The following is an 18,289-nucleotide window of genomic DNA, read 5'->3' on the forward strand; positions in this document are numbered from 1 at the left end:
CTGGTGCCCCCCCTTGTCACAGCCGCTGACACTCTAATATAGAAATGTGCATGCAGATAGGCTACAGATAGACAAAGGCAGCAGCTGATGGTCTGACATGGAGCTTTCCACTAGTGTATGATGGCTTCTCAGGTACTGGGAAGGGGTGCCATGTATTGGGCGGCCGTGACAGTACAGTCCGGGTATATAATTACAGCCCTAAGTGGGGTGAATATGTTGTGGACAATGAAGGAGGTGCCCCCTTCAGAGCTGGAGCCCGGCGGCAGGCGCCTCCATTGTCTCCCATAGTTCTGCCCCTGGCTCCATGTCCCTTCTGTATTTCTCACAGCTGCTCCGAGCAATCCAGGTCCCGTCTGGGTTCCTCACATCTGCTCAGAGTGATCCAGGTCCAGTTTGTGTTCCTCACAGCTCCTCTTTGCGATCCAGGTCCCGTCTGTGCTCCTCACAGCTGCTCTGAGTGATCCAGGTCCCGTTTGTGCTCCTCACAGCTGCTTTGAGCGATCCAGGACACGTTTGTGTTCCTCAGAGCTGCTCTGAGTGATCCTGGTCACGTCCGTGTTCCCCACAGCTGCTCTGAGCAATCCAGGTCCTGTATGTGTTCCTCACAGCTGCTCTGAGCGATCCAGGTCCTGTCTATGGTCTTCACAGCTGATGAAAAAAGATTCCAGGGTGCTGAATTTCTTATGTCTTTTGCTTAGGAAACCTGATAATTTATTAGTGGCATATACAGGCGCAATAAGGAGAATATAGCGGTAATGCTCATAAATGTGCTAGGAATTATATATATTGGTGATGTCCCAGAAAAGAGTTATGGGGCATTTCAGGATTCATTCCTAGAGTTTTGACAAAATCTCTTGTAAAACCTCCGCAAAGCCCCATTGTGTTATGAATGTATTTATGCATGTATGGTATTTCTATGTATGTATGTATGTAATACGTCTCTAGGAAATAGAGTGAATAGAGGGATTTGTGTAATTTAGATTTTATGTAATTATGGGGTCTGACATTGTCCTTTTCAAGGGTAAATTAAAACCGTAACCACATTATCTGTAAAGCCCCCAATTCTGTCCCATTGTTAGTGTTCACTCTAGGTACGGTGGCAGGCAGGGCGCCGAAGCTAGAGCAAGGGCACTTCGCGTATGGCTAAAAAGGGAGCGTGGCCAATAAAAAGGGGGTGTCTCTTTATAACGTCCCCTTTTCATCACTCTTGGGGCGTGCCCGGCACTTACAGACATGCCGGGCAGGCCCCAAGTGATGCGGTCACTGTGAATGGATGCCGGGCACATGCGCCCAGCATCCATTCACCATCGGTGACCGCTGCACCGCCATTTCCCCCACGCGCGGGACACTGCGTCCCACTTGTGGAGGACAGCACCCACAGGCTGTTTCAGCGGGGCACCACGCTGGTGGGCAGGATGCTTTCTGCCCTTCAGAAATAGGGCAAGGTGCTGCGCCCCGCTAAAGCAGCCTAGCGGGAACGCTACATTGTTATGTAACTGGATACTTGTAATGACAGCTATAGAGTCAGGAGCATAGTGACATATAAATTGATGATGAAAGAAAGACATAGTGCAGGCAATGCAGAGAAGCCAGGAGTGATACATGAACCGGACGGGAACTGGTGGTAACAGAAACTTGAAGGTCTGCAAAGCTGGATACTAACAAGAACCATATACTGCATAGTGGGTGAGTCAGAGTCACATACAGTAATAGGAGGGACAGCTTGCAGAGGCCCAGCTGGCTTTAGCTGCACATACTATAGGCTGGGGATATACAGACAGGTTACAAGCAAAGGCAAAAAGCTGCAGAGTAGATGAGACAGACTCACAGACAGCAGGGGAACTGCAGTTTGCAGAAGTCCAGTAGACAGGAGATCAGGTTCAGGCCATGGAATACAATCCAGGGAAAACAGTCAATGACCAGCAGGGGGCGTGGTGAGGGATAGGAATAAATAGTCTGTGAGGCAGGTGCAGGTGGTTAAACAGGGGAGTGATATTAACTCCTGCATGTGAGGAAACAGTGTCAGAATACATCAGCAGCAGCTCTGGTGACACAGAGGTACTGCAGGCCAGATACAATATAAAGGACATTGTCCTAACACCGATGTAACTTATTTCCAGTGGTGCAATGAGCATATAATATGTGTCTGGGAGGAATAAGACCCCCGGCCAGGTGAGGAGCATTGGTGTACCCTTATGCAGTACAGCGTTGTGTGACTGTCTCTGAGGAGCCCTATGGGGCTGGGTCACAGGAACGTCTGATAGACACTGACCAGGGCTCTACGGCTGGGGGGAGAGGGGAGACTTACTGGTCACTCATTGTTACATGTCTGACTGTGTTACATGTGTTCTCTGTGATGTCTATTATATTTATTCCTAGACAGTCCAGCTGTGAGGAACCAGAGTTTTTATTACACATCACACATTCTATATTCTCACTGATTCATTGAGGATGGACAAGGACGGGAGTCACAGAACTGAGAGGATCTTACATCTCACACTGGAGATCATCTACGAGATGACTGGGGAGGTGAGAGGGCCTGGGGGTGTCACAGTGACATCACTTATATCTATAGTAATAATACAGGGACATGACTGGGGAGGTGAGAGGATCTGATAGTGTCACAGTGACATCACTTATATCTATAGTAATAATACAGGGACATGACTGGGGAGGTGATGGGATCTGGGGGTGTCACAGTGACATCACTTATATCTATAGTAATAATACAGGGACATGACTGGGGAGGTGAGGGGATCTGGGAGTGTTACAGTGACATCACATATATCTATAGTAATAATACAGGGACATGACTGGGGAGGTGAGGGGATCTGGGGGTGTCACAGTGACATCACTTATATCTATAGTAATAATACAGGGACATGACTGGGGAGGTGAGGGGATCTGGGAGTGTCAGTGACATCACATATATCTATAGTAATAATACAGGGACATGACTGGGGTGGTGAGAGGATATGGGAGTGTCACAGTGACATCACTTATATCTATAGTAATAATACAGGGACATGACTGGGGAGGTGAGAGGATCTGGGAGTATCACAGTGACATCACTTATATCTATAGTAATAATACAGGGACATGACTGGGGAGGTGAGAGGATCTGGGAGTATCACAGTGACATCACTTATATCTATAGTAATAATACAGGGACATGACTGGGGAGGTGAGAGGATCTGGGAGTGTCACAGTGATATCACTTATATCTATAGTAATAATATAGGGACATGACTGGGGAGGTGAGGGGATCTGGGAGTGTCACAGTGACATCACTTATATCTATAGTAATAATACAGGGACATGACTGGGGAGGTGAGAGGATCTGGGAGTGTCACAGTGACATCACTTATATCTATAGTAATAATACAGGGACATGACTGGGGAGGTGAGGGGATCTGGGAGTGTCACAGTGACATCACTTATATCTATAGTAATAATACAGGGACATGACTGGGGAGGTGAGAGAATCTGGGAGTGTCACAGTGACCTCAGTTATCTATAGTAATAATACAGGGATATGAATGGGGAGGTGAGGGGATCCGGGAGAGTCACAGTGACATCACTTATATCTATAGTAATAATACAGGGACATGACTGGGGAGGTGAGAGCGTCTGGGAGTGTCACAGTGACATCACTTATATCTATAGTAATAATACAGGGACATGACTGGGGAGGTGAGAGCGTCTGGGAGTGTCACAGTGACATCACTTATATCTATAGTAATAATACAGAGACATCACTGGGGAGGTGAGGTGATCTGGGAGTGTCACAGTGACATCACTTATATCTATAGTAATAATACAGGGACATGACTGGGGAGGTGAGAGGATCTGGGAGTGACACAGTGACATCACTTATATCTATAGTAATAATACAGGGACATGACTGGGGAGGTGAGGGGATCTGGGAGTGTCACAGTGACATCACTTATATCTATAGTAATAATACAGGGACATGACGGGAGGTGAGAGGGTCTGGGAGTGTCACAGTGACATCACATATATTTATAGTAATAATACAGGGACATGCCTGGGGAGGTGATGGGATCTGCGAGTATCACAGTGACATCACTTATATCTATAGTAATAATACAGGGACATGACTGGGGAGGTGAGGGGATCTGGGAGTGTCACAGTGACATCACTTGTATCAATACTAATAATACAGGGACATGCCTGGGGAGGTGATGGGATCTGCGAGTATCACAGTGACATCACTTATATCTATAGTAATAATACAGGCACATGACTCGGGAGGTGATGGGATCTGCGAGTATCACAGTGACATCACTTATGTCTATAGTAATATAGTGTTCACTCTAGCTCCGGCGCGAGGCAGGGCACCGGAGCTAGAGATGGGGCGTGGTCATCGAAAAGGGGGCGTGTCTATAAGACACGTCCCCTTTTCGTCACTCTTGGGGGCATGCCCGGGACTTACGGACACGCCGGGCAGCCCCCAAGCCCTGCAGACAGGGAGAATAGATGCCGGGCGCATGCCCCCGGTGTCTATTCTCCGGCGGTGACCTGGTCACCGCTCATTTCTTCACCCGCAGGACACTGCGACCCGCGGGTGAAGACGGCTCCCGCAGGCTGTTAGGGCAGGGCGCTTTTTGCCCTCCTTCTGGAGGGCAGGGCACTTTTTGCCTTCCAGAAAGAGGGCAGGGCGCCGCGCCCCGCTAAAACAGCCTAGCGGGAACCCTAGTAATAATACAGGAACATGGCTGGGAAGGAGAGAGGATCTGGGAGTGTCACAGTGACTTCACTTATATCTATAGTAATAAATGAGCAACAGGTAGCCATTGTCAGATATATTATAAGTCCCACAGTCCTCAATGGAGTTGGGATTTGGTACATTGCTCACAGTATGTTCTTTTCTTTTTGTCACTGACACAAATATGTCAGATCTGCATACGACATACTCAACATTTTCCTATATATATATATATATATATATATATATTTTCCTATATATATATTTTCCTATATATATATATATATATATATATATATAGGAGATTGTTACAAGACTTGATATGGTAAAATAGTCTTGTATATTATGCAAAGTTAAAACGTGAATAAACAACCCCATATTGGTGGAGTTTAACTGATGTTTTCATTGTTGTCTCCCCAATACTCAGGATTACACAGTAGTGAAGAAGACATCCGGTGAGTGTGAGACACCAAGCAGCCATCCCCGTGGGTCAGGAGGACTGGGCAGGACCCAGAGCCCCATCACAGTGCCTCCACCTCACTCACTGATACATGAGAGACACAATGACCAGAAGATCCTGGAACTCACCAACAAGATCATTCAGCCGATGACTGGAGAGGTGACTGCTGGGAACGGGACATTATACAGTAACACCAGGGGATGTGTCTGGGTGTTGACTGGAGAGGTGACTGCTGGGAATGGGACATTATACAGTAACACCAGGGGATGTGTCTGGGTGATGACTGTAGAGGTGACTGCTGGGAATGGGACATTATACAGTAACACCTGAGGATGTGTCTGGGTGATGACTGGAGAGGTGACTGCTGGATATGGGAAAATATACAGTAACACCAGGGGATGTGTCTGGGTGATGACTAGAGAGGTAACTGCTGGGAATGGGACATTATACAGTAACACCAGGGGATGTGTCTGGGTGATGACTGGAGAGGTGACTGCTGGGAATGGGGCATTATACAGTAACACCAGGGGATGTGTCAGGGTGGTGACTATCATTGTGTGTGTCAGGTTGCTATAAGGTGTCAGGATGTCACTGTCTGTGTTTCCATGCAGGAGGGGGAGTATATAGAGGAACACAGGAGTCTGTACAAGGACGTGATGATGGAGAATCATCGGACACTCAAATCACTGGGTAGGAGGATTCTGTCATTTATTGTACAGGGGAGAGCATGTATGAGGGCCTCCTATATACACATTATCTGATAATCATATATATACAATGTACTCGGTTACTGTGTGTCTTCTACAGATGGACCCAGTATCAGAAATAACCCACAGAGATGTCCCCATCCTCATTATTCACAGCGGTGTATAGAGGAGAATCACAGGATCCCACAGGAGCTTCAGGTAGATGGGAAATAGGGTCCCACAGTGACTGTCACTATATGATCTGTACAGAAGCTGTGTGTGTCTTATACACTGATATTATACTGTGTTATCGCAAGTAATGACATCAGACATTCTGCATTTTTTTATTCTCTGATTTAATTAGGGTGAAGATCTGACTAATAAGATAAATTATATAGATGGAGAAGTAGAGACATATGTGACTGATATGAAGGCAGAAGATATAGAGGGAGAAGATGAGACATATGTGACTGATATGAAGGCAGAAGATATAGAGGGAGAAGAGACGTATGTGACTGATATGAAGGCAGAAGATATAGAGGGAGAAGAAGAGACGTATGTGACTGATAATAAGGCAGAAGATATAGAGGGAGAAGAAGAGATGTATGTGAGGGGTGATCAGCAGTGTAAGGAGGAAGAAATCCTTACAGATGTCAGCACAGGTGAGTAATAAAGACTTATTACAGAAAAGAGTCACATTCTCTCTCTGCACCATGTTATAGTGTTCGGTTTTAACCAGTGTATTATATGTGTGGAGATTGTATGTTCTCCCAGGTTTGGCTTTCCTTCCCCAATCCAAAACTATAGTAGTATGTTAATTGACTTCTGACACATTGCACCTGTGTGATCAGGTAGTTAGATAGTAAACTCCTATGTGTATGGAACTTGGGAATGCCTACATATCTTGCATACATCACTATGATTGGCGTATTATAAATAAATCATATTTCAGTCAGTACAATCATCTTCTTCTACCTCCTCCTCCGTTCCTCTTATACTGCTCTCCCCCTCACATCATATCACTGTGTGTTACCAGCCCAGAGATCTGACCAGTCTCCTCCCAACACTCTGGTGTATCTCATATATCAGGAGCCATCAGCCCCTATTATACTCTGCTCTCCCCCTCACATCGTGTCACTGTGTGTTACCAGCCCAGAGATCTGACCAGTCTCCTCCCCACACTTTCTGGTGTATGTCATACATCAGGTGCCATCAGCCCCTATTATACTCCAGCTCTCCCCCTCACATCATGTCACTGTGTGTTACCAGCCCAGAGATCTGACCAGTCTCCTCCCCACGCTCTCTGGTGTATCTCATACATCAGAATCAGAAGCCATCAGCCCCTATTATACTCCTGCTCTCCCCCTCACATAATGTCACTGTGCGTTACCAGCCCAGAGATCTGACCAGTCTCCTCCCCAAACTCTCTGGTGTATCTCATACATCAGGAGCCATCAGCCCCTATTATACTCCTGCTCTCCCCCTCACATCGTGTCACTGTTTGTTACCAGCCCAGAGATCTGACCAGTCTCCTCCCCACACTCTCTGGTGTATCTCATACATCAGGAGCTATCAGCCCCTATTATACTCCTGCTCTCCCCCTCACATAATGTCACTGTGTGTTACCAGTCCAGAGATCTGACCAGTCTCCTCCCCACACTCTGGTGTATCTCATACATCTGGAGCCATCAGCCCCAATTATACTCCTGCTCTCCCCCTCACATCGTGTCACTGTGTGTTACCAGCCCAGAGATCTGACCAGTCTCCTCCCCACACTCTCTGGTGTATCTCATACATCAGGTGCCATAAGCCCCTATTATACTCCTGCTCTCCCCCTCACATCATGTCACTGTGTGTTACCAGCCCAGACATCTGACCAGTCTCCTCCCCACACTATCTGGTGTATCTCATATTTTTGGAGCCATCCTGGTACCTAAGTGTGAAGGGGGATTAAGTCCGGCGGGAGAGTTATTGTGTTCGGGAGTCTTGTCCCAGATGCAGGGATACGAGCTATAGACTGGGAGCCTCGCTCACAATACCCCACCACTGAAAGAGTTATGCTCCAGCACTAGCCCCTGGGGTTTGTTTGGTATGAAAGTCTGAAACAAGTGTAATATTTAAAAGTATCATTGCACTTATCTCTTCCCTGGTGGTCTAGGGGGATTTGTGTCCCATTTTGGGCTGCTGGTCTTCCCCCTCCCAGGGAATCAGAGTGGCCTCCCATGCGGCCTCCTGCAGTGACATGAGGAGATGCAGGGAGAGATAGCCAGCACAGCTGATTTGTTTTCTTGGAGCACCAAGGAGATGACACTCGGTGGCCAAGGAGGCTGCTGTCTGGGGATCTTTTCTCCCTGCCTCCGGGCCCAAATTCATACAGACAACGTGGAAGTTTCCATGCAGGATTCTGGAAGTAAATTATTAGTGGTTATCCCCCAGATTTGCTGGCACCTGGGCTGCTGTTACCTTATTGTTTGTTTGGCGTTTCTCCAGGATGCTCTTTAGGTATTTTTATCTGACATCTGTATGTGGGGACCCTAGACGTTCAGTCTCACAGATCTGCCCTGTCACACTGCTGGGGATGTGAGGACCCTAGACATAATGTCATAGATCTGCCCTGTCACACTGCTGGGGATGTGAGGACCCTAGACGTAGTGTCACAGACCTGCCCTGTCACACTGCTGGGGATGTGAGGACCCTAGACGTAGTGTCACAGGTCTGCCCTGTCACACTGCTGGGGATGTGAGGACCCTAGACGTAGTGTCACAGATCTTCCAAGTCACACTGCTGGGAATGTGAGGACCCTAGACATAATGTCACAGACCTGCCCTGTCACACTGCTGGGGATGTGAGGACCCTAGACGTAGTGTCACAGATCTGCCCTGTCACACTGCTGGGGATGTGGGGACCCTAGACATAGTGTCACAGATCTGCCCAGTCACACTGCTGGGGATGTGAGGACCGTAGACATAATGTCACAGATCTGCCCTGTCACACTGCTGGGGATGTGAGGACCCTAGACATAGTGTCACAGATCTGCCCTGTCACACTGCTGGGGATGTGAGGACCCTAGACATAGTGTCACAGATCTGCCCAGTAACACTGCTGGGGATGTGAGGACCCTAGACATAGATCTGCCCTGTCACACTGCCGGGGATGTGAGGACCCTAGACATAGTGTCACAGATCTGCCCAGTCACACTGCTGGGGATGTGAGGACCCTAGACATAATGTCACAGATCTGCCCTGTCACACTGCTGGGGATGTGAGGACCCTAGATGTAGTGTCACAGACCTGCCCTGTCAAACTGCTGGGGATGTGAGGACCCTAGACATAGTGTCACAGATCTGCCCTGTCACACTGCTGGGGATGTGAGGACCCTAGACATAGTGTCACAGATCTGCCCTGTCACACTGCTGGGGATGTGGGGACCCTAGACATAATGTCACAGATCTGCCCTGTCACACTGCTGGGGATGTGAGGACCCTAGACATAGTGTCACAGATCTGCCCTGTCACACTGCTGGGGATGTGAGGACCCTAGACATAGTGTCACAGATCTGCCCTGTCACACTGCTGGGGATGTGGGGACCCTAGACATAATGTCACAGATCTGCCCTGTCACACTGCTGGGGATGTGAGGACCCTAGACATAGTGTCACAGATCTGCCCTGTCACACTGCTGGGGATGTGGGGACCCTAGACATAATGTCACAGATCTGCCCTGTCACACTGCTGGGGATGTGAGGACCCTAGACATAATGTCACAGATCTGCCCTGTCACACTGCTGGGGATGTGAGGACCCTAGACATAGTGTCACAGATCTGTCCTGTCACACTGCTGGGGATGTGAGGACCCTAGACATAATGTCACAGATCTGCCCTGTCACACTGCTGGGGATGTGAGGACCCTTAGGATACATTGTACCATATCTTTTGGGAATATTTTAAAATGAAACACTAATGATAGATATTTATTCCCTGATATAAAGTGCTTTGACATTTCCATTGTTCCAACCTGTTTATTACAACATTTTTGAGATTCCTCGTTATATACTTGGTAAATGCTGCATAGGGAGTCATACCTAGAGACCTTTCCCCATCCATTATACAGTAGGTTACTGTACACACATCACCTGATAATCACATATATACAATGTACTCAGTCACTGTGTGTCTCCTACAGATGAACCCAGTAACAGAAATACCCCAGAGAGATGTCCCTGTCCTCTTTATTCACAGGATTGTACAGAGGAGAATCGCAGGACCCCACAGGAGGATCAGGTAATAGTGGCTCTTCCTGAAAATTTAAATACCAAAGTGACTTTTCATTAATTGACCTGCATTAAGTAATTAATCTGCACCTAATTGATTGTATTACATGCTGATATACTATTATAATATGTATTCTGATATAATTTATTCAGGCATTATTATAGTGTTATTTTGTTGTTTTGTGGGTAATTTAGAATGAAGACCTGATTTATATTAAGGCAGAAGACATAGAGGAAGATGAGGAGACGTTTCTGACTGATATGGAGGCAGAAGATATAAAGGGAGAAGGAGAGATGAATGTGACTGATATGAAGGCAGAGGATATAGAGGGAGAAGAAGAGACGTATGTGACTGATATGAAGGCAGAAGATATAGAGGGAGAAGAAGAGACGTATGTGACTGATATGAAGGCAGAAGATACAGAGGGAGAAGAAGAGACATATGTGACTGATAATATGGCAGAAGGTATAGAGGGAGAAGAAGAGACGTATGTGACTGATAATAAGGCAGAAGATACAGAGGGAGAAGATGAGACGTATGCGACTGATATAAAGGCAGAAGATATAGAGGGAGAAGAAGAGACGTTTGTGACTGATAATAAGGTAGAAGATATAGAGGGAGAAGAAGAGACATATGTGACTGATATGAAGGCAGAGGATATAGAGGAAGAAGAAGAGACGTATGTGACTGATATGAAGGCAGAAGATATAGAGGGAGAAGAAGAGACGTATGTGACTGATATGAAGGCAGAAGATATAGAGGGAGAAGAAGAGACCTATGTAACTGATATGAAGGCAGAAGATATAGAGGGAGAAGAAGAGACGTATGTGACTGATATGAAGGCAGAAGATACAGAGGGAGAAGAAGAGACGTATGTGACTGATATGAAGGCAGAAGATACAGAGGAAGAAGAGACGTATGTGACTGATATGAAGGCAGAAGATATAGAGGGAGAAGAAGAGACGTATGTGACTGATAATAGGATAGAAGATATAGAGGAAGAAGAAGAGATGTATGTGACTGATATAAAGGCAGAAGATACAGAGGGAGAAGAGACGTATGTGAGGGGTGATCAGCAGTGTAAGGAGGAGGAAATCCCTACAGATATCAGTACAGGTGAGTAATAAACCCTTATTATAGAAAAGAGTCTCATATTCTCCCTGCTCAGTAACTACAACAATCTCTTATCCTAAACTTTACTTTGTTAGTGAGCAGTTTGTTAATTTGTAAATCTAATTAGAGGTGGTTACTGCAGATCTGTCCACAATTTATATGAAACATGGAAAGTGCAATCAGACCGGGACTGTAATCTAAGGGGTAAATTTACTAAAGTGAGAATTTTTAGAATTTGGTTACTATGTACAACATAACTTTTAAAACTAATCAGATTCTACTTAACATTTAACTAGCACCTTCTGGAAGATAATAGCTAGAATGTGATTGGTTGCTATGGGCAACATCACTTTTAAAACAAACACTCTCACTTTAGTAAATGTACCCCTAAGTCTTTAATGGATGTAATATATTACTCATACCAGACAATAGAACAAATGTCAGATAGTTGTATATATCAAGTAGAAATATGTGAATCCTCACCACACTTCTGTAGACTGTTCTTCACACAGATTCCACTCACTGTGATTAATCAGTGCTCTGATCTAGCTCACTAGATGTTTCATGCTGACGTGTTTAGTAGTTCCGATGCAGTTTCATCTGAAGAATAGCTTGTGAGGGTATATTGTTACATCTAAATGCCCTCATAAACCAATCAATAAGTGTGTGTATAGAGAGAGAGAGTAATAAGACAAGAAGGTGTGTATAGAGGTATAAAATAAAACACCAATTGATGTTTGTGTAAAGATATTGTGCGTACTTTTATGGAAATATGGATGTGCTTATCAGAGTATGGTTCCATTCAAAGGTAATAGATTCAATATAAAGGCCTCTCCTAGGACGCATTTTCAACCACTTTTAATGGACTCCATATCTGGAATACAGCCCAGCACTAAGCAAACAGAAGAAGACTCATGGGGTAATTTAGAATTTTCTATTTGATCCCTGAGGAAGTTTGTTTTCACATGAAACACGTTGGTGGTTCCTGTTCATATTCCAAAGGCTCCCTCGGCCAGGGACGACCACTGCTACTGGTAGCTTCTACTTACTCAAGCGCAGTCTGCAGCGGTTGGAGCACCCCTTCTGTAGGATTTGGGTGAATTATATTGATACGCTGTTTGTATAGTTTTATATTGTACGTGTTTTGAATCCTATTTCTCCTTCATCCAGTAGGGGACACTGGAGTCTCAGTACAGTGGGGTATAGATGTGGGATAACCGGGAGCTGGCACTTTAATACATTTGAATAGTAGCTAGCTCCTCCCCCTCTATACCCCCCTACAGGTCAGTCTAAATTTTGTGCCAAGGGAGCTGGTCACATACAAAAGCTCTCTGCTAAAAATCAAATCAATGGATCTTCGATCAGCATGAGGATCAGACAGGCAGCTCACTTCCCCTGCCTGTCTGTTTCTTTGGAGCTGCCAAGAGACCTCATCGCCGCTGCTTGCAGCGCGCGCTGGGGTCTACAGCTACAGAGACCATTGTCTCTGGGGGGTAGCCAGACGCGCTGCATGCGGCGTTTGTCGTGCTTCTCCATTAGCAAGCCCGCCGTCAGCAGCACATGGCAGCAGAAGGTTAGTGACTCCTGGCACTCTGATTAGCAGGGTGACCAGGAGGAAATGACAGGCGGGCATTAAAAACACTAAGCAGCAAGAATGGAGGGGGCGGAGCCTAACACACAGTTCAGCTTCTGCCTTCCAGCAGCCCCAGCACTTCCAGAAGGAGGCTGGTGGCCATTTTACAAACACAGAGAATAAGATCTGTCTGCCCAGATTGTGCCTGCACAGTGGGGGTAGACTTGTGAAGATCAGGTTGGACTGTGTTTACACAGTGATTACAGCATTATATTGTGTTAATAGCACTGGTCTCTGAAGCAGAGCTGGTTGGACGGGGTTGATAGCATAATCTCCCTCTATGCCCCTATCAGGGGTATTCAATTTGGAGCCAAAATTTCGGAATCTGTGATAAATTTTCGCAGATGACGTCTTTTTCGCTGATTTCAATTATCCCCGTATTCAATTCGCAGGTTCGAAAAGTCTTTGAAAAAAAACGGGGATAACTTTTCACCACTGAATAGGTGGCCAAAAAAAGTGCAGAATTGGGGTTTAGGGGTGCATGCTTAAAAAAAAATAGCCTGCAACCCTGGGAATGTCATTTAAAAATAAACTGTGTCAAAAAAAAGTTTAAAAAAAAATTAGGGACACCCCAAAAAATATTTTTAAAAATTGGGGTGAAAAAAAAATAATTAAAAAGTGTTTAAAAATAGGGAAATAGGTTCAGGGATATTCTGTGAGTACGCAGCACGTGTTTTCTAGAATAGGCTATTAGCGGCAGGTGTTTTCTAGAATAGATTATTAGCGGCAGGTGCATTTTTGCAGAATTTTTAAAAAATTAGTTTAGGGACATAAAAATATGCTAGTACCCATTTTCATGTACCCCAAATTTGATGGAACCACTTAAAAAAAGAAAAAAAAAACCTAAGTGCTCTTCTGCATCACTTCTTCAATGTCGGAAAAAAAACACCTGCCGCGGCTATTCAAAACCCTGGCTTTCATTTGCAGGCTAAAACGGGGGTACCCATAGTGATCCCCTATGTTTTGACAGCTTTAGGGGGGTCCTACAATTTATTCCAGGTAAATCCCGTGTTTTTTCGCCGATCCTATTTCACCGGCCCCCGTTTTCGTAGCTTTTTAATTGAATACGGGGATAAAGCAGGTGCGCGCCCGATACTTTATCCCAGGAAAATCAGCGATGTGGAGTGAAAAGTCCAGCACGGACTTTTCGCTCCAAATTGAATACCCCTGTAGAAACTACCTTGAAGTCAATGTACACTGTAGCAGGGTGTCTCTTTGACCCGCATTAGTCAGCTGTTGGGTCAACAAGGCGTTGGAAGCATGGGCTATGCAGCTCGCTGAGGGCCTTAAGACTGGGGCTCTGGCGGAGGATCTGGTTCCTCTAGCGGAATAGATTGCAAAGTCTCCTGCTTTTCTTGGAGAGGCTTCTAAGGATATTTGTAGTCTTTCCTCTAGATCCTCGGCCTTGGCTGTCTCAGCCCGCAGAGCCCTGTGGCTGCGACAATAGCAGGCGGAGGCGGAATCCAAGAGAGCCATGGAAGCGCTTCCATTCACAGGACAAGCTCTGTTTGGAACGGAACTGGATAAGTGGATATCTCAAGCCACAGGTGGTAAGTCCACTTATCTCCCATCTGCTGCTCCTCCCCCCATGAAGCCCTTTGCCGGAAAGGCCTTTCGTATTCCATGGAGATTCAGGGGCCGTGGCAGAGGCGCTCCCGCTATCTCCCGGGGTCCCAGAGGCGGGGTAGAGCCACTGCATCCTCCTCCCAGCAGGATAAGGCTTCAGTTAAGCCTCCAGCATGACGCACTCCCTTCTCTCCTGGGGGACCCCAGGGTGGGAGCTCGCCTTTGCTACTTCAAGGAAGTTTGGACCAAGTCTTGCCAGGATGCGTGGGTCCGGGACATCATTATTCAGGGGTTGAAGCTGGATTTTCAGATCCAACCTCCTCCTCATTTTTTTAACAACTGGTTTGCCGGCATCTGCGGACAAACGGGTTGTTATACAGGAGGCAATACAAAAGCTACTGTCTTCTCGAGTAATAGTGCATGTCCCTATCCACCAGCAGGGTCAAGGTTTTTATTCCAGCTTGTTTGCGGTTCCCAAGCAAGACGGCTCGGTGAGACCCATTCTGAACTTGAAACATCTCAATCCTTATTTGCGGACCTTCAAGTTCAAGATGGAGTCCCTGCAATCCGTCATTGCAGGGCTAAAGAGGGGCGAGTTTCTCGTATCCTTAGACATAAAGGATGCTTATCCCACATTCCCATTTGGCCTCCTCATCAGGCACTCCTCAAGGCTCCGTCAGTCTCTCAATTACTGCAGGACATCCGGGTAACACAGAGTCTGCTGTTGCAACACGGATGAATCCTGAATTACCAAAAATCTCATCTGCAGCCTACACAGCGTCTGCCTTTCCTAGGGATGATTTTGGACACAGTGGAGCAAAAGGTACTTCTTCCGCAGGAAAAAGTCACCTCCATTCAACACATGGTGCGATTGATACTGCATCATCGCAGGGTGTCAGTGCACCTGTGTATTCGCCTTCTGGGAAAGATGGTTGCGTCTTTTGAGGCCATCCAATACGGGAGGTTCCATGCCCATCCATTCCAACTGGACCTTCTCTGTCAGTGGTCAGGGTCCCACCTCTTCGTTCACCAGCGAGTTCAACTGTCACCCAGGACTCAGACATCTCTCCTTTGGTGGCTGAATTCCTCTCACCTATTGGCAGGCAAGAGGTTTGCATTGTGGGAATGGATTCTCACCACCACAGACGCAGGTCTGAGAGGATGGGGGGCAGTGACTCAGAGAAGACACTTTCAGGGCCGCTGGACTTACTGGAGGCAGTACTGCCCATAAACATTCTGGAGCTAAGGGCCGTGTTCTATGCTCTTCAGGTGGCACATCCTCTGTTGAAGGGCCAGGCCATCAGAGTGCAATCCGACAACACCACGGCTGTGGCGTACATCAACTAACAGGGCAGTACCAAGAGTCGGTCCGCCATGAGCGAGGTAAGCCGCATTCTTCTCTGGGCAGAGGAATATGCGGTAGCGATATCAGCAATTTTCATACCAGGGGTAGAAAATTGGGAGGCCGATTACCTCAGTCGACAGGACATTCATCCGGGAGAGTGGATGCTCAATCCGCAGGTCTTCCAACAACTGATTCAGCGTTGGGGTCCCTCAGGTAGATCTTATGGCATCGAGACTGAACCATCAACTGCCATGTTACTGCTCCAGGACAAGGGATCCACAGGCAGTGGTGGTGGATGCTCTAACAGCTCCTTGGTGGTTTCAGTTTGTCTACCTGTTTCCACCACTTCTTCCTTGTCTGCTGCAAAGAATCAAACGAGAAGGGGTAAAGGTTCTGTTGTGGCTCCAGACTGGCCCAGATGGGCGTGGTATTCCAAACTACATCTTCTGATAGACGACCCGTGGCCTCCTCCTCTGCAACAAGATCTACTGGAACAGGGTCTGTTTATTTATCAGGACTTAAAGCAGCTTAGTTTGACGGCGTGGCTGTTGAAAGGGCTCTCTTAAGAAAGAAGGGTATCCCTTCCAGGGTGGTTCCTACTATGTTAAGGGCTAGAAAGGAAGTTACCTCTAAGCCCTATCATCGCATATGGAAGGCATACGTCGCTTGGCGTGAACGCAAGGGTGCGCCACCGCCAGAATTCAACTTAGCCAGGCTGCTTCTTTTTCTACAGGCTGGTTTAGCAGCAGGCCTTTGTCTGGGATCTTTAAAAGTTCAAGTATCGGCTTTGTTGATTTTCTTTCAAAAGCGACTAGCATTATTACCGGATGTCCAGACTTTTCTACAAGGGGTTGTCAGATTACAACCTCCGTTTGTACCTCCTACTGCCCCATGGGATTTGGATTTGGTCCTCTCTTTTCTCCAATCTTCCCTATTTGAACCTTTACAAACAGTGGAATTAAAATTTTTATCATGGAAAGTGGTTCTCCTGTTGGCGCTCGCCTCTGCTAGGCGTGTGTCTGAGCTAGGGGCGCTTTCTTGTCGTCCACCTTACCTAATTTTTCATGAGGATAGGGCTGAGCTACGTACGCAGTTATCCTTTTTGCCTATGGTAGTGTCGGCGTTTCACATCAACCAACCAATAGTAGTTCCGGTGTATAAAGGGGATTCTTTGGCTTCCAGATCCCGAGATGTTGTCCAGGCTCTTTGGATTTATGTTGGTAGGACAGCATCCCTTCGGAAGTCGGATATGCTGTTTGTTCGATATGATATGGCGCGGCCAGCTTGGCCGGCTTCTAAGGCTACTATTTCTAGATGGATTTGTCTGACAATCAGACAAGCCTATCTGACTGCATCAAAGCAGCCACCTACTTCAATCATAGCATATTCTACACGCTCAGTGGGTCCTCCGTGGGCGGCTGCCTGTGGGGTTTCCCTGACCCAGTTTTGTCGAGCGGCCACTTGCTCGGGCCGGCATACTTTTACAAAGTTTTACCGTTTTGACACGTTTGCGGCTTCTGCTTCACAGTATGGCCGTGCTGTTTTGCAGGGTTCTCGGTGGTCTCCTGCCCGGGATGTGAGCTCTGGGATGTCCCCACTGTACTGAGACTCCAGTGTCCCCTAGTGAATGAAGGAGAAAACAGGATTTTGGTACTTACCGTTAAATCCCTTTCTCCGATTCCACAGGGGACTCTGGATGCCCACCCGGCACTGTTCCACCTGCATTTGTTATTGTTCTGCCAGGTTTGTACAGTCAGTTTTTTCTTCAAGTTTTTTCTGCTTGATTTGTTTGCATATTTGCTTGTTGTTTAGGTATGTTCTAGTTTTCTGCTCCTCTGTTATTCTATTTCCAGCTCTCCTCGGGCACAGTTTAGAGTGACCTGTAGGGGGGTATAGAGGGGGAGGAGCTAGCTACTATTCAAATTTATTAAAGTGCCAGCTCCCAGTTATCCCACATCTATACCTCACTGTACTGAGACTCCAGTGTCGCCTCTGGAATCGGAGAAAGAGATTTAACGGTAAGTACCAAAATCCTGTTTTCATTACATCTCATTGATCGTGCGCATCTGGAGGCGAAAGCATATAAATTCACCTCTGCCACAGGCACTTCATATTTTTAAAATAAATATGTACTATATATATATATGAGAGAGAGCACTCACCAGTCTTCTTGATACAAGTTAGAAACTTGTAACTTATTCACTCACCTGGTGACAATAAAGTGCATGTCGATGTTTCGGGTCTCACACGACCCTTTGTCAAGACCCAGAGACCAAAATTTCACTAGTAGTAGCCAGCATCAACCATATCAAATGCCCCTTAAATACCTAATGCATGGGTCTTCAACCTTGGCCCTCCAGCTGCTGTGGAACTACACATCCCAGCATGCCTTGCCACTGTTTTGATATAACAGCATGCTAAAACTGTGGCAGGGCATCCTAGAATCTGTAGTTCCATAGCAGCTGGAGGGCCAAGGTTGAAGACCAC

The 18,289-nt window shown here is 46.6% G+C and overlaps 1 protein-coding gene across 8 annotated transcripts in view; it reads left to right on the plus strand.

Moving 5' to 3' along the window:
- The first annotated feature begins 5,830 nt into the window (after positions 1-5,830).
- LOC148502483 (uncharacterized) overlaps positions 5,831-18,289 on the plus strand; it is a 170,174-nt gene continuing 157,715 nt past the window's right edge. The window contains exons 1-6 of one of the 8 annotated variants that reach the window (XM_088449754.1): positions 5,831-5,879; positions 5,997-6,094; positions 6,240-6,482; positions 10,439-11,113; positions 11,201-11,261; positions 12,569-12,571. In XM_088449754.1, coding sequence (XP_088305880.1) covers positions 5,846-5,879; positions 5,997-6,094; positions 6,240-6,482; positions 10,439-11,113; positions 11,201-11,261; positions 12,569-12,571 — 1,114 coding nt within the window. In that variant the 5' untranslated portion in view covers positions 5,831-5,845. The other 7 variants (XM_088449753.1, XM_088449759.1, XM_088449757.1 and 4 more) reach the window with 7 other exon arrangements.

This window comes from Taudactylus pleione, unplaced genomic scaffold (genome assembly GCF_031769625.1).
Source record: "Taudactylus pleione unplaced genomic scaffold, aTauple2 ptg000495l, whole genome shotgun sequence".
NCBI lineage: Eukaryota > Metazoa > Chordata > Amphibia > Anura > Myobatrachidae > Taudactylus > Taudactylus pleione.